Here is a 23,023-nt window from a genome sequence, read left to right as displayed (position 1 = left end):
CCTTTCTCTTCTTTAGGTGCAGGGCTATAAAGAAGCATGGGCAGACATTAGACAACAGATTAATATTTGATCCATCTCAGGGTAAATGGTATGTAATAGTAAGTAGTGACAGTTTTCTTGTTTGTATTTTTTCACGTTGTTTAGCATCTGCAGCAGCAGTCCTCATGGTAATAGGAAAACACAATGGACAACACGGCATCTGATTTCCATCTTGGTTCATGGATTGTCTTTGAACAGCTTTAATGGTGTTATTTATTGCTGTTGGTAAAGTAACTCTGGATGACCCTTCTGTTTCATCATGTGCAGCAGTAAAAGACCTTGGTGTGATTATTGACTCCAGTCTTTCATTTGAAACTCATCTCAATAATATTAATAGGATAGCCTTCTTTCATCTCAGAAATATTGCCAGGATAAAAAATATAATGTTGATGCATAATGCAAAAATAAAACTAGTTCATACTTTTGTTACCTCTAGGTTGGATTATTGTAATGCCTTACTGTCTGGATGTTCTAATAAGTGCATAAACAAGCTCCAGTTAGTCCAGAATGCATCAGCAAGAGTCCTTACTAGAACTAGAAGATATGGCCACATCACTCCTGTCTTATCCACGCAGCATTGGCTCCCAATCAAATGTTGCATCGATTATAAAATACTACTGTTGACCTGTAAAGAACTGAAAGATCTCGTGCCACAGTACCTGAGTGAACTTCTGGTCTTTTCTGACCCACCACGCCTACTTAGATCAAAAGGTGCAGGATATTTGTTGGTACCTCATATAGTGAAGGCTACATCAGGGGGTGGAGCCTTTTCAAAGCCCCACGGTTATGGAACAGTAGTGTTCGGGACTCAACCAGGTCTCAGTGCTTACTCTCACACTTTCACTTAGGTTTGTTGATGGTGGAGTGGCTGGCTGCTTTATATCCCAGGGCGCCCTCATGTTACCTTATGGCTCTTCCGTTTTGTTATACTGTCATAACTAGTCTTGCTGGAGTCTCTGCTTGGACAACATTCTTAAAGGGGGCATATTATAAAAACTGCTTGTACACATACATTTGTGTATCTGGAGTGCCTACCAACCAACAAACTCTGAAATAAAATAACCCAGTCCTGCCTATTTCAGCAAGCATGTGCCTGGACAAGCTGTGCAAATTTGGCTCCACCTTTCTATGTCACAAGGGGAGCTCATTAGAATTATACCACGTACACATCTCAGTATCTCCACTCATGGCTTGAGAACTACCTTTGTGAATGAATATTCATGAGGAAAGTGCTACCTGATTGGCCAGTGGAAGAGGGGAAGGGGGTGGGGTGAGGTGAGCAGTGGATCGTTATCATTTAAAGGAAAAGGCACTCAAATCAGCCATTTTGAACAATGCCCTTCAGACAGGGTGAGACCAAAGAATTTCACAGACATTTCACTAAGGTTTCACGTAACTGTTTCAACTTGATAACTTCAACAAAATAGACTCCATGTTAAAACTATAACGAAGTTCCTGGTTACACAATTGCACTTTTTGACCATATAGCACGCAGCTATTGACATGAGTCATTTATAATCGCACTATCTGGTGTCACCCAGATGAGGATGGGTTCCTTTCTGAGTCTGTTTCCTCTCAACCTTTCTTAATGCCGTCGCAGGGAATTTTTCTCTACCATCACAGCCTCTGTCTTCCTTATTAGGGATAAATTTATAAATTCAAACAGTATACATAAAATTTTTATACAGAATTTAGTTATTTCTGTAGACCTGCTTTGTGAAAATGTCTGTTGTTAAAGTCACTGTACAAAGAAAATTGAATTGAAGGAGTCGCAGAAAAACAGACCTTTCTTTACTAGATGCAGACAGAATACTGTAAAGAAATATGACCAGACGTTCGAGCACAGTCCAAAGTTCATTTAGTATCTTATTATTTAGTAATCTCTACATAATGGTAAGTATTGAAATATACACTAAGTGGAGTAAATTATTGCATTTTAAATATATTTGAAATGATCCCCTTAATATCAGGTAAATCAACCATAGTTGTTCAGACAAAAAAAAAAAAAAAATGTTATGCTTTTCTGACTAGTTCGACCCTCAGAGGCTGAATGCTGGCACCAAAAGGCTTTAATGAGTTCAGAAATGTGTTAAGCTGGTTCCCACAATCTTTCTTCAGGGCCAAAATCTACCTTGTACTGGTAGAGGCTTATGTCAAAGACGTCTATGTATGGTGTTACAGAGATATCTCCTGAAGTTAGCATGCTACCTAGCGAGCTCCAAAACAAGATGCACTGTCCATCCCCTAATACCACTTTGTACCTCAAGAGGTGATAGTGAGTCACCGTGTCGTCAGTCTGCCCTCAGTTCAATATGAAAGAAGAATAAGTCATGCACTTGATGTCACTGTGTGGTTAAACCCACTGAGTCATGAATGCACAAAAAATATCATGAAAACACACACACGCAAAAAAAAAAAACCTCATCTAAAGTGGGAAAGAGCTAGAGCTAGTTTGCAGTTGAATCTACACACAGGTTCAACAAGGAATTCGGAGAAACACCTGGAATCCAGGTGTTGGATTTTTGGAGAAGGGAAAAGAGAAAGACTGACTGGGAGAAACTCATACATGTCAACCTATACGGAATGTCCGTATTTTATACGGATTTGATTCAATAAACGTAGTATACGGGCGTATAAATAAAGTTATACGGATTCTTTAAAAAAATTTCAATATTTATTTAGAGCTATAATTAATTCCCACGATGATAAAAGAGCGCATAACATTTACTGTACACCACAGACAGCCAGTAAAGAGTCTTATGAAATCGCGCATTATCTTGTGGTAGCGAGACTTCGTTCCACTGATCATGCGCACACCGCATTGCGAGAATCCCGCCAACCGGGAAGTCATAGACATATAAACATAGACGCCGCCTTCTGCGTAGAATCATACGTCGTCCTCGCCGCCATATTGGATGTGGCAAAGTGGAGATTCTTCAACCGTCTCTGGTATAGCGTCTAGACAGTAGCTGAGAATAAAGATGCCTCATTCATGTGCTGCGTTTAACTGTACCAACAGGTTTACCGTCCAAACGAGATCACATGGGATTACCTTTCACAGGTGAGACTGGAAAAATACTTTTCATTCTATTTGGTCATTATAACGTAATTTTACGAACAGATTTTCCTGGCTAATATGCTGAAAACACTTTGTGTTTTTGTCAAACATTGGAGCTTTGTATTCATTCTGAAGGTTTATTGTTATTAATATTGAATAAAAAGTAACTGGGATATATCATTTGTTAATTATCATTCAAATTTTAGGTAAATTATTTTAATTTGCATCTTATACGGATTTTATAAGGGAAATACGGATTTTGGAGGTTGGTTATACAGATTTGATTGACGAAAGGTTGACATGTATGGAAACTGAATTACAGTGCCAAGCAATGCTATCTGGACCAACTTAAGGGACCCTACTGGAAAATAAGTGTCATTGTTCTATTGTTTTATTTGCTGTGATTTCAAGGCCGGATTATTATCTGAAAAAGTCTGTCGCTCAGACAAACAATCAGTATCACAGGAAAGAGAAAGCGCTGCTGTTTATTTTGATATGTGGTACATTGTGAAGCATCTGTTATCGTAACATGATTACTTCGTTATGTTCAAATGTGACCAAAGATCCGGTTGTGCTCTTTCTTCTGATATGTGTTTCATATCTATGCAGCAACGACTTTATGAGTAATTCAAGTAAGAGTAATGGGTGTAGAGATGGACGCAGTGCTGTATGCAGGTTGTAACTATGCACCTTTAATGTAGCTCACCAGCTCGTTTCTACTCTCACACCTGCTACACTTTCATAGATGCTTTGGCTAAAATTTTGCATGATTAAATTTTGTAGCTTCATGAATAAAAACAATGCATTTGATTTCTGATTGGTTGAATTCCTGCTGTGGTGCAGCAGAACGGATGGTGATAGAAAACAAGATGGACAACCTGACGTGATTTCTGTCTCGACTTGCAGTTTGTTTTTGAACAGCTTCATTAAAGGAATTTTAGAAAAACACTGACCTTTCCTCCTCCTGTGATTCACACGAATTTCTGTAAAGATGTATGAGCAGATATTAGAGCACAGTTTAATACTTAAAAAGTCTCAGAGCATGCATTAATAATTAACAGTTATTCTGCGAAGGTGGTGTGAATATCGGTGAATTTGTAAGACTTCGTCTTGATTATTATTCACCGATGTTCACTGAGCCTGAGGCAGATAATTGTTTTAGTACAAATACACGGCTGATTATTTTTTTAAAAATTAAAAAATCGTATTAATTTTTTTTTTCAGACTTCAAAAGCAGCATGTAAATGTAATAACTGTGTGGCGCAGACTTGTGTCACTGATCTACGCCGAGTCACATAAAATACTTTGTTTTGAAATCAATAAAATAAATCCCAGTCCCACCTTCCCTTTGAATAGTTTTAGACCAAACTTTGGAGCATCTTTAGTGCTTTGAGGAACAGCATTTTCTTTCATCATTTGTAATTCTTCCTCACTTACGGTGACGAAGCGATTGGACGCCATTTTGCCGAGTCGCTCGAGGTGATTATTGAGAAATAGTCTGAATTTCTTGACCAATCAGCGCACGTGATTTTCTCTAATCATCCATGTACTTATACTAATATTGCTACTACTACTACTACTATTAATAATAATAATAATAATAATTATTATTATTATTATTATTATTATTATTATACATTTTGAAATATTATTTTTGTGTTTGTTTTGTTTTCCAAAATGTATTGGTTAACACACACGTGTAGCCAGTTGTTGAACGTTATTTATATTTTACGTTCATATATGAAACGTTCCCCTTAATATTAGGTGGGTTTTTTGTGGGGTTTTGTTTGTTTGTTTGTTTGTTTGTTTGTTTTGAGCAATAGTAATGAAATTTGAACAAATTTAAATTAATTAACCATAAAACTGAACCTGCAAGTTTTATGCAAGTTACTCAAGAAATTGATATAAAACATAACCATCATAATGACAATTTTTCTACAACTCTAGAACAAATCCCCTCAAGTTGTTTGGATGAAAGCTGACGTCATGCTTTCCTGACTGTTTTCTGTGCTTCACATCCAAACGTACACTACCGTTCAAAAGTTTGGGGTCACCCAGACAATTTTGTGTTTTCCATGAAAAGTCACACTTTTATTTCCCACCATAAGTTGTAAAATGAATAGAAAATATAGTCAAGACATTTTTCTGGCCATTTTGAGCATTTAATCGACCCCACAAATGTGATGCTCCAGAAACTCAATCTGCTCAAAGGAAGGTCAGTTTTATAGCTTCTCTAAAGAGCTCAACTGTTTTCAGCTGTGCTAACATGATTGTACAAGGGTTTTCTAATCATCCATTAGCCTTCTGAGGCAATGAGCAAACACATTGTACCATTAGAACACTGGAGTGAGAGTTGCTGGAAATGGGCCTCTATACACCTATGGAGATATTGCACCAAAAACCAGACATTTGCAGCTAGAATAGTCATTTACCACATTAGCAATGTATAGAGTGGATTTCTGATTAGTTTAAAGTGATCTTCATTGAAAAGAACAGTGCTTTTCTTTCAAAAATAAGGACATTTCAAAGTGACCCCAAACTTTTGAACGGTAGTGTACATGACATAAAACTGAGGTGATCTTGACCTGACATGAATTTTGTGAATAACTGTTTATTTAAATCTGGATTTGGTTGAAACAAATTGCGCAACACATTATGTACATTAATTACATCAGAATAGCCTCCGAATTTACAAGATTCATTTACGCAAGATAGCTCGCTGGCTAACTAGAGTCCCTGACCTCTTACCATCACTTTCACAGCTTATTGCTTTGGTTAAAATTTACATAAGTAAATACTGCAGCTGCATAGCTTGTCTCCAATTTAAAAAGTCCTGGGGATCATATGTATTCTTACCGCAGACATCCCCCTACTGCATGGTCCTGGCTCTGACTGCAGCAGGGACAGAGTTTCCCTGGTGGTCACCTGCCTGGGTCTCGCTGAGACAGCAGTCTCTATCTCCTAGTGCACTGCTGCCACAATGCACAAGCTTGGGAGATCAGGTTTAGGGTTTCAATCTGGAGTAGAGGGATCTTACTGCCTGAAAGCTTCAAATTCTTGGACCCCAGCCAGGAGGAAACAATGACATTTAATCTGTTACAAAGATATGCCCCACCTGGCCCATTCAGGTTTGAGATGTTTGCCATTTTGGATATATGCCAAGTTCTTGCAGTCCATCCAAACCAAAAGCTCGTGTTTCATCCCTCCAACCAGTGCCTCTATTCCTTCAGTGTCAACTTGATTGCTAGCAACTTACGATTCCCAATATCATAGTTGTGCTCTGTAGTGGTGAGTCATTCAAGAACAGAGCTTCTGGTCTGAACTACCCTGCTGTGAAAGGATGGCCCCCACCCCTAAATCAGAAGCATCAAAGTTAACTATTTGCACTGGGATCAGGCAAGTGGAGCACAATGGACAGTGGTGAGGTGCCATTTCAGATCCTGAAAGACCGTTTGGATCTCTGAAGTCCAGTGGAACAGGTTCTGGGTCTTCTAAGTAAGAACAGTAATAGGAGCCATGAAATTCCAGACAAAGCATCAGAGAAAATTAGCAAAGCTCAGGCAGATTTGGACCAACCTGAGTGACATCAGGCAGCCAAATGGCCACTGCTTTTGTTTCAGTGGGGTCCATGCAGAAGAATAAGCCGCCATGTGGTGGACAGGTCCCTGGTAGGAGGCTATTGGCACGATCATGTGCCTGTGGGGTGGGAGAGTCTCAAGTTTCTTTTTGCTAAAGACTTCTCTCTCTCTCTCTCTCTCTCTCTCTCTCTCTCTCTCTTTAGGACTGCAATTGCTATGAACAGTTTTGCACTCAAATCTCCATCAAAATAAACTTAATGTTAAAACTATAACGAAGTTCCTGCACTTTTTGACCATATAGCACGCAGCTATAGATGCAAGTTATTTATAATCACACTATCTGGTGTCACCCAGATGAGGATGGGTTCACTATTGAGTCTAGTTCCTCTCAAGGTTCCTCATGCCGTCTCAGGGAATTTTTCCTTACCATCGCAGCCTCTGGCTTCCTTATTAAGGATAAATTTATAAATTCATACAGTATACATAAAATTTATATACAGAATTTAGTTATTTCTGTAGACCTGCTAGTGAAAATGTCCATTGTTAAAGTCACTGTACAAAGAAAATTGAATTGAATTGAATTGAAGTAAAAATACTGACATTTCCATGTCTTCTTTAGCTTCACTTCTGTAAAGAAGGAAAAGTAAACATTAGAGGACAGATGAAGATTTAATCCATCTCAGGACAAAAGGTATGCAATAGTAAGTACTGAAATCTACCCTGTTATGGATGATCGGTGTGTATATACACACATATACACACATATATACACACATATATACATATCCATATACATTATATGGACACGAGTATTTTATTGGGAAATACTCATATTTTTCATACGAGCTCCATCCGGGACATGCAGAACCAAAACCATGACATAAATCTCTATCTGTCACCCGTGAGGAAATCAATTAATTGTTTTGATAAATATGGGGACTTTTTGTTTGTGAATGTGTCGATATAATAAAAAGAAAATCACACATTGGCTTGAAGATATGAAGTTTATCTTCTCATGTTGAAAAACTCACAATTTTCATACGAAATACATCACAGATCTGAGGAACATATTTAACATTTATTCCACGAAGTCGAGTCGTACATGAGCTGATATCCGACGAAGCGCGTAGCACCAACTTGCGATAATCCATGTATGATGAAATTGAGTGGAATAACTGTTTTATTCTATCCACATTCACTGGATTTTGAGAAACCGAGATGAGATGAGATTCGACAAAATCATTCCCACTTAGAATGTAAACAAACCAGCAAAATGACAGGAGCAATTTGTGAAAAATGCGTTAATAATAATTATTGTAAAACAAAAGATACGTTCTTACCATCAAATACTTTTATTCCATATTTTGTTGATTTTTTTGTATTTGTGGGGGGTTTTGTTTTCGAGTAGAGTTTTTATTTCGTCCTCGGTTGTTTCAGTAACACGCTCTGCCATTTTGTTTTTCTCTACTCATGGTATATGAGCTGATATCCTAGTAGTAGAGTAGTCAATCGGAGCATGCAATTGTTCATATCCAATGAATGTGGATAGAATAATTTGCATTATTTATTTGGTAAAGAAAAAAAATACTAAGCATTTTTTTGGGGGGGCCAGTGACCCCATTTTAAGGTCTCAACCTTTTTGACCAAGAGACGAAAAGCTTAGTTGAAATTAGGAAAAATGAGGTATAGCTAATTAGCATTAGGATAAATATCACACATGTACAGTTTAGATTATTCACCTCATCTCATCTCATTATCTGTAGCCGCTTTATCCTGTTCTACAGGGTCGCAGGCAAGCTGGAGCCTATCCCAGCTGACTACAGGCGAAAGGCAGGGTACACCCTGGACAAGTCACCAGGTCATCACAGGGCTTAGATTTTTCACGTTCATGAAAAATATACCATGAATATTTTATTATTTTGAGTGATTCTAGTTGCAAAACATGATAGTGTCATATATGAAAAAAACTTCTGACAATGGATTTTTAAGATGTGTTCCATCCATCTTATGCAAACTTCCTGATCTTGAGTTGTTGTAGATTCCAGATGAGCTTGTAGCAATAAAAAAAAAAAAAACTCTTATTATTTCAGTTCCTGATGGAAGCTCAAGTCAAAGGCAAAAATGAGCCCAAACAGCAATATGAAAGCGTTATTCAGTTTCATCGTACATGGATTATAGATGACTCGGTGCTACGCACCTCGTCAGCTATCAGCTCATTTACGACTCAATTTTGTGGAATAACAGTTAAATATCTTCCAAATTCAAGAAAGCCTTACACATATAAACACTATCAAGTTTATTATTATTATTATTATTATTATTATTATTATTATTATTAAAAGCCTGTTTTCCTCAATTATGAAGTAGTCATGGATCAATGAACTCTACAAAGTCATTATGGCCTCATGTCACTTTTATATATTGATATAATATCCATGCTATGACAGTGAATTAAATTTGTAAATGTACACAAAGTCACCTCAGGTTGTTTTTCTTATGAAAGTTATTACATTTTTTTAACTCTGTGTCACACAATGCAGTATTTGGACTAAATACTGTACATCACACCGGTCTCTGAATTTACATCATTCTTTAAAGTTGGCTAGCTATCTTACTAATTCCAGTTTCTGCCTTCGAACCTGCACTTTACAGCTTCAACAGATGTAGATGCTTTAGCTAAAATTTTGCCTTATTAATTATTGTAGCTACATAACTTGTATCCAATAAAAGAAAATGATTTAATTATTGATTGGTTGACTCCCTGTTGTGGCGTCGCAGTCCGTATGGTAACAGAGGATGGAAAACATGACGTCTGATTTCTGTCTCGACTTGCAGTTTGTTTTTGAATAGCTGCAATGAAGGAGTCTCAGAAAAACACTGACCTTTTTTTCTGTTCTTCGGAATCACACGGATACCTGGACAGAAGTATGAGCAGATATTAGAGCACAGTTCAACAGTTAAAAAGCCTCATGGCGATATGTACATAATAGTAAGTATTAAATTGTTGAGTAGTCAACTGTTGAATAATGCTTATATTACACATTCATATATACAATTAATATCCAAACAGGACACTTTTTCCATGGAATAAAAACGTGTTCTATTCCCTTCTAGCAGGTGTCATTCATTTGGTTTGATAGCATGCGATATTGTTAGCATATCACTTATCCTACATGTATTACGTCACTCTACCCAGTGGAGAATGAGCACTGAATATGGTTTATGATATTGCATGGTTGTCAAGACAACATGACGTTACACATCGGCGACATAAAACTTCCGCACTCTCAAGTGACTGTGACAACTTGTAAACAAACATGGCCACCAGGTTTGCTTTGTTACAAAGTACAGAAGATTTTAAGAGAATTTTGAAAGAGAAAGACACGTTGAACACCCAAAAGGAATGTGCATGTATAATAATATTAATATTGGCTGGCTTTTTTTCGTGGTCTATCAGATATATTCCATTCAGCTACTCGTCTTCGACTCATTCAGTATCATGCGAGCTGAATGGAATATAGCTGATATACCATTAAAAAAAAGCCAGACAATATTATTTAATCGTTTGGATGAAAGCTGATGTAAAGTTGGCACAGAATTTTCCCTGAAAAATTGGTTCATGATTCATCAACTCGGTACACAACAAATTAATTCCTCAGGGGTTTCTGTTTTGTCAGGTAAGAGTGTTTCCTTTAACACATTGTGTGTTATTTGCAAAAATCCCTTGTAGTTGCATGGCTTTTTACTAGTGCTGTCAAAAATCTCGCGTTATTAACGCGTTAACTTGACTCAATTTTAACTGCGATAATTTTTTTATCGCGAGATTAACGCTCTGTGACATGATGTAGGTTTTTCATAAGCTTTTGAAACTGCCAGGAACTTGGAACAGAGACTTTGCTTAGAAAAACGATAGCAGCTAGACTGTAATGCCGCGCCCCGCACAGCCAGAGTCCTCTGCCCTCCCCCGAAGAGCCACGGTGCTCGGCTTAGGTTTCGTTTTCCCATCGGCGGCTCCAGCCTGACTTTGCAGTGGCTGTGACAAAACGTGTTATGCTCTGCAATAAAAAAATAAAAATAAAAACATTGGTACAACCAGTGTTCGAACTATGCCGATATTTTCGGGGGGTCCCTTTTTTCCCTTGGGGGGGTGCTTGCGCTTGTCTCAGAGCGCGGATCTCCATCGCGCGCTCACTTCGGATATGCAAATGCTTCCCGTTACACACGATTGCTATGTCAATAAACATCATTTTGCCAATATTTTAGAGACCATCCAACATTTCCCAAATCATGTTTTCAAGGGATCTCATGTCTGTTTCAGGGGATTTCGGATCCCCCGAGTACCCCCGTAGTTCGAACGGTGAGCAAGCCCATTCACTTTTTTATGCTGATAAGAGAATTACAATGTTTTTTCATGTGACAAAAATGTGCGATTAAACTGCGATTAATCGCGAGTTAACTATGACAGTCGCGACATTAATCGCGATTAAATATTTTAATCGCTTGACAGCACTACTTTTTACATTACCTGATACTTGGCTAAAACTATCAAACAAGGTAACGCCATCTCAGTAATTAGCTACACTACCTAGCTAGTAATATGTTTTGTAACATTTAAATAATATCGGCTGGATTTTTTTTACATGGTATATCAGATATATTCCATTCAGCTAGCATGATACTGAACAAGTCGTAGACAAGTAGCTGAATGGAATATATCTGATAGACCAAGAAAAAAAGCTAGACAATATTATTATTATTATTATTATTATTATACACATACTCTCTTCATATCAGCATTCTCGAAGACCAACACGAGCTTACCCGTGATTTGGTGCTGTTAGTGCGGCAGTCCAGTTACCGTCCAGCTGGTGTAGTGTTAGCGAAGGCCAATGCTAGTGCAGTCAAGCTGAATATTATTAATTTTTTTCCCTGTGTAATTTACTTGGTTACTTTTAAAATCAACATTGAGAACTACACACAATAGAGCGACCTGCCAGGCAAAATTCTCTCAAAATCTTCTGCTTCTTGCTTTAACAAAGCAAACCTGGCGGCCATGCTTATTTACAAATTGTCCCAGCTGCTCACTAGCATGGAAGGTTTACGTCTCCAACGTGTGATGTCATGTTGTCTTGACAACCATGCAGTATCGTAAGCCATATTCAACGCTCATTCGTCACTGTGTAGAGTGATGTAATACACATAGGATAAGCGACATGCTAACAATATTGCATGCTATCAATAAACCCATGAGAGGGGAATAGAATCTCATCTCATCTCATTACCTCTAGCCGCTTTATCCTTCTACAGGGTCGCAGGCAAGCTGGAGCCTATCCCAGCTGACTACGGGCGAAAGGCGGGGTACACCCTGGACAAGTCACCAGGTCATCACAGGGCTGACACATAGACACAGACAACCATTCACACTCACATTCACACCTACGCTCAATTTAAAGTCACCAGTTAACCTAACCTGCATGTCTTTGGACTGTGGGGGAAACCGGAGCACCCGGAGGAAACCCACGCGGACACGGGGAGAACATGCAAACTCCGCACAGAAAGGCCCTCGCCGGCCCCGGGGCTCGAACCCAGGACCTTCTTGCTGTGAGGCGACAGCGCTAACCACTACACCACCGTGCCGCCAGGAATAGAATACATATTTTTATTCCATGGAAAAAGTGGCCTGTTTGTATAGCAATACTCCATGTCGTCTTTCTGAACGAAAATCATTGGGTGGCTTTCTATATTTTCACAGAGTACATTTTCGCAAAGAACATAATTTTGATTAATTACATCATATAACTCTCTGCATTTACATGACTCGTTTATGTTCCTAGCTGGCGGATTAGCATTCCTGCGCTCGCAGTAGATGTCGATGCTTTGGCTAAGATGTGTACAATTAAATATTGTAGCTACACAGCTTGTGTCCAAAGAAAAACATAATTAATGTGATTAATGGTTGGTTGAATTCCTGCTGTGGTGCTGCGGCAGTCCTCATGTTCATCGCAAACCATGATGGATAACATGACATCTGATTTCTGCAGTTTGTTTTCAAAGTCTCAGATAAACACTGACCCGTATTCATATCCTTGAAGGCTGTAACGAAATAGGAGCTGACATTAGAGCACAGTTCAACATTTAATCAGTCACAGGGCAGCAATATCTACATCATCGTAAGTAGTGAAAGACTGTAGGGTTTTGTTTTGAGTGTATGTGATAAACTGATAAGTGGAGTCAAATGATGAATAGTGCTGAATATCGCTATTATTTTATATTTCATGAAATACTCCCCTTAATATTGGATCAATCACCTTTTTGTAAATGCTGTAGTAACTAGAAGGGCACTCAGTAGAGTCCATACCTCCGATAAGCCACATATTCGAATATCCATATGTTTACTAATATGGGAGTGGGTGCATATATTTATAGACCTCCTGAATATACAATTTTAAACTGATCATTCGGGGGTCCAAATTATACATAGACCAATATTTATGTGCATTAACATTTTGATATTTTTGAATCATCAAACTTGACATTTTTCCTTCTAGTATCACCAACTCACCACCTTTACAGTGAAATCTGACCAATATTTACCCTGTTACAGTGTTAAAAAGATACACCCTGTGTCCAAAATCACTCACTACTCATTCTATGGTGGACTATATAGCGAGTTCGCCATTTTGTAGTGCTGGCCAAATGTATAGTGAGAATTATTGCACCCTACAGTATATAGTGCACTCATAATATCCCACAATGCACCATGAAAAGTAGTGTGCAACCAATGGGCACTAACCAAGCAATATATACCATCATGCATTGCAGTTGTCTCATCTCATCTCATTATCTGTAGCCGCTTTATCCTGTTCTACAGGGTCGCAGGCAAGCTGGAGCCTATCCCAGCTGACTACGGGCAAAAGGCGGGGTTCACCCTGGACAAGTCGCCAGGTCATCACAGGGCTGACACATAGACACAGACAACCATTCACACTCACATTCACACCTACGGTCAATTTAGAGTCACCAGTTGACCTAACCTGCATGTCTTTGGACTGTGGGGGAAACCGGAGCACCCGGAGGAAACCCACGCGGACACGGGGAGAACATGCAAACTCTGCACAGAAAGGCCCTCGCCGGCCACGGGGCTCGAACCCGGACCTTCTTGCTGTGAGGTGATAGCGCTAACCACTACACCACCGTGCCACCCGCATTGCAGTTGTGCTGAAAAAAAAGTGTGTTGGGGTGAACGGACGGAGGAAGAAACACATTATAAACGGACATTCGAGTACAATTAAAAATAGTAAGAGAATAGAAAATAAGCTAAAATAGAATAAAGATAAAATACAAAAATAAGTTACAGTGCAGACTGAGGAATTAATCAATAGCCTCGAATTTGATTTAATAAAAGGCAGCGGCAAAGAAGAAAGAAAGGATTCAGCCTTGATTTAAAAGAATTGAAAGATGCAGCAGACATAAAGTAGTTTATATTTATTAATGTAGGAAATATGCTCAGTATAATATGGATTTATCACAAAAATACATGCATGTATTTATTATTTTGAAAACCCACCAGCTGACTGATCTGGTATGTTTTAATTGTGCGACAGTAATGATGTAAATAACGGCATGGTGGAGTAGTATCTGAAAGTGTTTTTCATTTTACCAATGAACTCACTATATAGTCCTCTATATAGAATTCCCTAGATAGTGAGAAGGGAGTAGTGAATGAGTGAGTGATTTTGGATACAGCCATGGATCAGTTCCAAAAGTTAACCAGTTCGAAGCTGGGTTAGGACAAAGCTACATACCAAATTTCATCCAAATCCATCAAATACTTTTTCAGTTATCTTGGTGATTAAAAAACTTGATCTGGATCGGCATCAGAATCAAATCACTTGAATGTAGGATAATACAAAAGCTGTCCACCAAATTTAATCCAAATCTGTTCACTACTTTTTGAGTTATATTGGGAACAAATTTAAAAAAAAAGCCTGGATCCACATACATGTCAGGATTTCCAGCAAAAATCTAATCAACTGTTCCTTGGCCCATGGCTCAACTTTCCACCAAATTTTGTCAAAATCCATCCACTACTTTTCGTGTTATCTTGATGATAAAAAAAAATCGATCTGGATCAACATCAAAACCTGTTCTTCCAAATCCATTCACTCTTTTTTGAGTTACGTTGGGAACAGACAAAAAAAAAAGCCTAGATCCACGTACATATCAGGACTTATATCAAAATCTAGCCAGTTGGCCCTTGGCCCACCGTTCCTCCAAATTTTATCAAAATCCATTCACTACTTTTTGAGTTACATTGGGAACAGATAAAAAAATAAAAGAAGGCTGGATCAACATACATATCTGGCTTTCCATCAAAATCTAATCAATTGTTCCTTGGCCCATGGCTCAACTTTCCTCCAGATTTCATCCAAATCTATTCACTACTTTTTGAGTTACACTGGAAACAGACAAACAAATGGAGGCAAAAACATAACCTCCTCCAACAAAGCTGGCGGAGGTAATGAAATGTGAGCAATTTCAAATTCATTAACCATAAAAATGCAAATGAAAGTTTCACTGCTCAAGAATTTGATATTAAACATCATGAAACATCATAATCAGATTCATAATCAGACCTGTAAAGAAATATAAGCAGACATTAAAACACAGTTCAACACACGTCTCATCAATTTTTGAATATTACTTGTGTTTTATGTTCATATTTGACACGCGAGGTGTTACTTAATGTGCGAACACAAAATGAGGTCACATCTCGGTAATCAGCTACCTCGCTAGTAGTTTTTAACGCCACCTCAGGCTGCCTTTTAATGAAACTCATTAGATAGCTTTCTATAATTTCACATTTTTTTTCTACCATGAATCACACACCTCATTATTTGGATTAAGTACTGTACATCAGAGTAGTGTCTGAATTTACACAATTCACTTCAGTTATCAAACGACCTGGCTTCATGACATCAGATTTATGTCTTGTTTAACATCAGACTTGCAGTTTGTTTTTAAATAGCATGGATAAAGGAGACTGAGAAAAACACTGACCTTTCTTTGTCTAATGTAGATGGATAACTGTAAAGAAATATGAGCAGACAATAAAGCACAGTTCAAAATTTAGTCAGAGTTTGTCAATTCACCAACTCAACAACCCTTACAAGAAAAGAAGTTTATTCAAGTGTGCTTCTAGTATACTTCTTTTAAATTAAAAATACAAGTGTGCATTCAGTTTACTTTTTATTTACTTATCAGAGATGTACTTAATAAAGTTATACATAAGTATACTTGGCTTATACTGAAAAGTATAGAGAAAAGTCTAAGTATATTAAGTTTATACTTAAACTTTTGATCAAGATATACTTAGCAAAAGTGTAATAAAGTATTAAAATATGTGTGCCTTATGTTTAAGTGGACTTGCCCTGTAGTTTAGGGTGCATCAGTTGCCCCCTAAAAATGAAAAGTTCCTCCGATCATGATGCATTTTTGTTTTTATGTTCCTTTTGGTAAGAAAACACACTGGGTGAAATATTTTGACAAAATTCCAAAGTTTAATGGTGGCACCAGGAGCTTCAAAGTTATGGAAAAAGCTGCTACAGTGGTGCTTGAAAGTTTGTGAACCCTTTAGAATTTTCTATATTTCTGCATAAATATGACCTAAAACATCATCAGATTTTCACACAAGTCCTAAAAGTAGATAAAGAGAACCCAGTTAAACAGATGAGACAAAAATATCATACTTGGTCATTTATTTATTGAGGAAAATTATCCAATATTACATATCTGTGAGTGGCAAAAGTATGTGAACCTCTAGGATTAGCAGTTAATTTGAAGGTGAAATTAGAGTCAGGTGTTTTCAATCAATGGGATGACAATCAGGTACATATGAGTGGGCACCCTGTTTTATTTAAAGAACAGGGATCTATCAAAGTCTGATCTTCACAAAACATGTTTGTGGAAGTGTATCATGGCAGGAACAAAGGAGATTTCTGAGGACCTCAGAAAAAGCGTTGTTGATGCTCATCAGGCTGGAAAAGGTTACAAAACCATCTCTAAAGAGTTTGGACTCCACCAATCCACAGTCAGACAGGTTGTGTACAAATGGAGGAAATTCAAGACTATTGTTACCCTCCCCAGGAGTGGTCGACCAACAAAGATCACTCCAAGAGCAAGGCGTGTAATAGTCAGCGAGGTCACAAAGGACCCCAGGGTAACTTCTAAGCAACTGAAGGCCTCTCTCACATTGGCTAATGTTAATGTTCATGAGTCCACCATCAGGAGAACACTGAACAACAATGGTGTGCATGGCAGGGTTGCAAGGAGAAAGCCACTGCTCTCCAAAAAGAACATTGCTACTCATCTGCAGTTTGCTAAAGATCATGTGGACAAGCCAGAAGGCTATTGGAAAAATGTTTTGTGGACGGATGAGACCAAAATAGAACTTTTTGGTTTAAATGAGAAGTGTTATGTTTGGAGAAAGGAAAACACTGCATTCCAGCATAAGAACCTTATCCCATCTGTGAAACACGGTGGTGGTAATATCATGGTTTGGGCCTGTTTTGCTGCATCTGGGCCAGGACGGCTTGCCGTTATTGATGGAACAATGAATTCTAAATTATACCAGCGAATTCTAAAGGAAAATGTCAGGACATCTGTCCATGAACTGAATCTCAAGAGAAGGTGGGTCATGCAGCAAGACAACGGCCCTAAGCACACAAGTCGTTCTACCAAAGAATGGTTAAAGAAGAATAAAGTTAATGTTTTGGAATAACCAAGTCAAAGTCCTGACCTTAATCCAATGGAAATGTTGTGGAAGGACCTGAAGCAAGCAGTTCATGTGAGGAAACCCACCGACATCCCAGAGTTGAAGCTGTTCTGTACGGAGGAACGGGCTAAAATTCCTCCAAGCCGGTGTGCAGGACTGATCAACAGTTACCGGAAACGTTTAGTTGCAGCTATTGCTGCACAAGGGGGTCACACCAGATACTGAAAACAAAGGTTCACATACTTTTGCCACTCACAGATATGTAATATTGGATCATTTTCCTCAATGAATAAATGACCAAGTATAATATTTTTGTCTCATTTGTTTAACTGGGTTCTCTTTATCTACTTTTAGGACTTGTGTGAAAATCTGATGATGTTTTAGGTCATATTTATGCAGAAATATAGAAAATTCTAAAGGGTTCACAAACTTTCAAGCACCACTGTATTTTATGACTTTTATGACAAAATTTCGATCACTTTTCATGAAACATTATGGCACCTTATAGAGTATACCAAATATCTTAGATACACATTTTTAGTCCATATTCTAAATATATTATCAAGCACAGTTTGAGTTTTAGCTGTTCATTGAATCATTGTTCAACTACTTTTAAACAATACAAATGTATTATGAATCACATTAATGCTTCTCAATCCCTTGCAAAGGTTCTTAACATGATCTCTGGGCCACAAGAAATCAATAAATGGAGTCCAACATTGTGATTCAAACCTTACGCGAAAACATAAAATAAGCATTTTTTTGGCAAAAAATGAACCTCATGGTGCCACCATTAGACTTTTGAATATGGTCAAAAAATTTTACAGGATGTCTTTATTGGTGAAAAGGAACACCCAAACAAAAATGCATCAGATTTTATGAAAGTGAGGGCAACTGATGCATCCTACTGTAGTTGTGCTTCAGCATTGTTGACTCTTAGGTATGTCTGTGGTTCCATATAAGGTTGTTGTTGTTGTTGTTGTTGTTGTTTTTATTTCTCCTGAGTGGGATAATTAATTTTTATTTATTTATTTATTTATCTTTAGAGCTTGGATGTCTATTTCAGTTGTCATTGCCATGTTTTATACTTTGGCACTTGATACAATATTGCTTCAATTTCTGATTTTTAAAGAAAATGAATATGTTCTTAATCCTGAGTATCTGTTGTTATTTTGTGAATTCTTACTTTTATAACTTCATTGTAACTTAAGGTACAAAACACTTAAGTTGTCTGCTGGTAGTGTGCATGAGGTAAGGGATAGGACTCGAAAACTAATAGTATACCTAGAAGGGTAATTGCAGTAAACTTCAAAACTAAAAAGTGGACTTGATGTATATAACCAGCAACTAATAGTATATTTCCAATATGCTGTAAAGTATACTTTTATAAACGAAAAAGTGGACTAGAAGTAAACCAATAGTATATTTCCAGTATAGTACAAAGTATACTTTAGTAAACTAAAAAGTGGGTGAGAAGTATAAAACAAGTAAACTCATAGTATATTTTCAGTACACTATGAAGTATGTGTTTGTAAACTAAAGAGTGGACTACAAGTATAGAACTAGCAAACTATTAGTATCTAAGTTTACTTGTGGTATACTTGCAGTACACAATAAAAATACTAGTTGTATACTGAAAGTTTACTTCTCTTAGACTTAAAGTATACTTTTTATAAACTAAAAGTCGGCCAATTTAGTCCCAAGAAGTATTAGATTAGTTTACTTACAAGTATACTGTAAGTACATTGATATCAGTATACTTGGTACACAAAAGTATACTTAAGGAAATATACTTTAACTTTACTTAAGTATACTTAATAAAATAAACTTGAAGTATACTTCTTTTTGATAAGGGAAGTTAACTAGTTAAATAAATAAATCACTCGAGATTGGATTGTTTTGTCAGAAAAAAAGAAAAAGCTTCAGGAAGCATAAAGTTTGGACTCTGGAGCAATGAAAAAAGGTCACATGGTGTGATTAGTCCAGATTTTACCCAAATTGTGAAAAAGTGATTCAGGGAGCATGAGGAATCTTTTTTTTTTTTTTGTTTCATTATTAAATATCGTAGCCACACAGCTTATCTCCAATGGAAAAAAAAAATCACTTGACTGATGATTGGTTGAATTCCTGCTGTGCTGTGGTGTGGCAGAGTAATCGTCATGGTAACAGAATAACATGATGGCCAACATGACATTGGATTTCTGTCTCGGCTTCCCGTTTGTTTATGAATAGCTTTGATGAAGGAGTCTCAGAAGAACACTGACCTTTCTTCAAAGCTGTCTTGAGGGCCCTGTTTCTCTCGTTCTTTTTTAAGTTTATAACTGTAAATAAATATGAACAGACATTAGATTACATTACAGTTCAACATTTATTCATTCTTTGTCAATTCACAAACTCACTATTCAACAAGTTAACTACTCTGGATTTGCACTGCATTGTCAAGTAAGACTATTTCCTCGAATACGCAATACACGTTCTTACAAAAATCCCCTTCTAGCAGATGTTATATAGTTACATGGCTTTTTACATGATCTGTTACTTGGCTAAAACAACCAAATGACATAAAATGTCAGGGTTATTAGCTATCTAGCTAGTACTATGAGGTTTTTAAACTTCTCAGGTTGTCTTTCTTATGAATATTAGATTAGATTAGATTCAACTTTATTGTCATTGTGCAGAGTACAGGTACAAAGCCACAGTAATGCAAAATCATTTGATACATAGCAGCAGAGTCCTTACCAGTCGGCATATCAGACGATCACTCGCCGTGCTGTGAAAATTCTCCATGCAGACGCTCATCTAAGTTTCCAAATCTGTCATTGCTTAACTCTTGAATATTTTCTATCATGAATATGATCATTAAAAATTGTATAATCTCTGCTTTCCACAGAAATGTATCTGGTTAAGATCTGTTCAGTACTTTGGGAGTAACGGCAGGTTGAAGTCGGTACAACAGAGTAAAAATTGCTCGCGTGACGTCGGGAAACTGCCAGTGATTTTCTTTTTGAGTCATGGGAAAGCGGTCAGACTCTCTCTTTTTCTTCTGATCAGTTTCCCACTGAATTACTTGTCAATATCAATCAGATCACTTTTATAGGGATGTTCTCTCACTCTCACTGTTTCTGATGAAGGATTCAGCAGCATTTTCCCTCTGCTAGTTTTGATGTTCTGATTCACGGGAGACATTGAAGTGAGTTTTCAGAGCTTTACCTACTTATTTTTTTCAAATCAAACTGATTCATATAAATGAATAACTATTGTAGAATATAACTGGAGTTGTTTTGATGAAAAATATTGCGATCTTAGTAGTTGGTCAATTTCAGTTCAGTCAATGTGAATTGTTTATTGGATGTGGATCAGACGGTTTTTTCGAGATTCACCTTGAAAGCTGTGAATATTAATTGAAATAATCATTTATATTCTTTCATATAAACACTAGTAGGCCCTACTGAGAACTACAACGGCCTACAGAACACAAAAAGGAGATTAGAAATAATATTTTATTCCTTTTTTATTGAGTGTAGAGGTTTAACGTTTTCATAATTAATACTAATTAAATGCTAATTTGCATCATTCATTTTTACTAATTTTTCAAACTTTGTATTCAGTATACAACCGTCTATGTTCCTGCCAATTTCCATGTAAATATCTTAAAAAATAAAAAAGCTATGAAGAAAATACGTACATTTGATGTCATTGGCAAATGAGGCCCATTTTGGACCATGTAATCCTCATACAGAATATTATGCCAGTTTTCTAAAAATTAAGCCGTTTTTTCAACCTTTGATTTGTAATATCTCAAGAACGGATAAACATACTTTTTACAGAATTAAAATATCTTGTTCTGCATTCAATTCTGGATTCAGTGAGAGCAGTTTCAAGCAATTTGGACTGAATTTGAATTTTCACCTGATATACCTACCACTAGAACCACAAGATATGACCCCATCATCCCAATCTTATCCACAATGCATTAAATTTCACATTGATTACAAAATATTCCTATTGACCTACAAAGCACTGATCTTGCACCACAGTACATGAGTAAACTTCTGGTCTTTTATGAGCCACCACGTCCACTTAGCCAGTTAATGTATTTCATTATTAAATACTGTAGCTACAGCTCATCCAATGAAAAACAAATCATTTGATTGATGATTTGTTGAATTCCTACTGTGTTGTGGCATGGCAGTTGTCATGGTAACAGAAAAACATTATGGACAACATAACATTGGATTTCTGTCTCGGCTTCCAGTTTGTTATTGAATAGCTTCGATGAAAGAGTCTCAGAAAAACACTGACCTTTCTTCAATAATATCTTCTGGGCTCATGGCCTGTTCACTGTTGACGGGTCCCAAGCTGTAAAGACATATGAGCAGATATTACATTACATTACAGTTCAACATTTATTCAATCTTCATCGATTCACAAACTCACTACTCATCAACTTAACTACTCTGGATTTGGACTATATTTTCAGGTAAGAATATTTCCTCTAACATGCAATCCATGTTTTGACAAAATTCCTAAAATATATAGTTCCATGGCTTTTGACATCATGTGTTACTTAGCAAAAACCAACAAATGAGGTAAAAACATCTTGGTTATTAGCTACCTAGCTAGTACTAGTAAGTTTTTAAAGCTAGACGGCCTTTCGATTTCATAAAATCAGTGAAATTTAGTTCCGTCTGAAATGTGGTGATTGTGATATCTGTTTATTTCTCTAATATCTCACAAAATATCAGGCCATTCTGTGGCTGGGAAGTTATTTAATTTGAGGGGATTAAAGCAAGTAATGTTCACGCAATCGCTCGCTTCGCACAGTCAAGCAGACAGAGGAAGGCCATATGCACGTGCTCAGGTTTACCTTCTTCTTCTTCTTTTGGGTTTTATGGCAGCTGGCATCCATAGTGTTGCATTACTGCCATCTACAGGTTTACTTTTGAGCGTGCACTGACAGTTCCATCATTCTGTCGCTAAACGAACAGCTGATCACACCGAGGTGCTCGCTGACCACCGATATTTATTAGTTTGGTCCTGCGTTTCCTTTCCTTCGTATAGAACATAACGTCTTTTCTTCTCGCTTTCTTTCCGTTACTGTAGTCGCTCTTTCATGTTTCATTCGCACACTCACGTCCTCCATTTTTCTCTCCTGTTTCAAATTTGTATCCCACAATGCCTTGCCTGAACAGGGAAAGCCCACCACATAATGCATGACATAGTATCTTGAATTAGGTCATGGTGAAGCAGGAAAAATAGCGGAGAATTTAGGGCCACGTGGAGATAAATTCATTAATTGTTCTATTTTAAAAAATGAATAAAATCGGAAGTCTGTGATTCGAATTCAGTAGCTTTTGGTCCACTGAACAAAAATAATTGAGTATCAGGGAAAATTCTTTTTATGACCTACACTTGAAAAATCTGAAAGTCAGTCTACCTTTAAACTTACCTCAGGTCATCTTTTTTATAAAAATCTTTAGATACTTTTCTCTATTTTCACATCGAACACTTTTTCTACTCTGTATTGCAGACATCATTATTTGGATTGATTGATTGATTGATTGATTGATTGAT

General features: G+C 37.2%; 1 protein-coding gene across 1 annotated transcript in view; it reads right to left on the bottom strand.

Moving 5' to 3' along the window:
• The window catches only part of LOC132892685 (alpha-2-macroglobulin-P-like), a 108,173-nt gene that overhangs the window by 77,234 nt on the left and 7,916 nt on the right, over positions 1-23,023 (bottom strand). Inside the window, exon 4 of the mRNA XM_060930997.1 lies at positions 21,752-21,808. Coding sequence (XP_060786980.1) covers positions 21,752-21,808 — 57 coding nt within the window. The remainder of the gene's footprint in view (positions 1-21,751; positions 21,809-23,023) is intronic.

The sequence above is a fragment of the Neoarius graeffei genome, chromosome 10 (assembly GCF_027579695.1).
Source record: "Neoarius graeffei isolate fNeoGra1 chromosome 10, fNeoGra1.pri, whole genome shotgun sequence".
NCBI lineage: Eukaryota > Metazoa > Chordata > Actinopteri > Siluriformes > Ariidae > Neoarius > Neoarius graeffei.
This window is presented reverse-complemented; position numbering and strand designations above follow the sequence as displayed.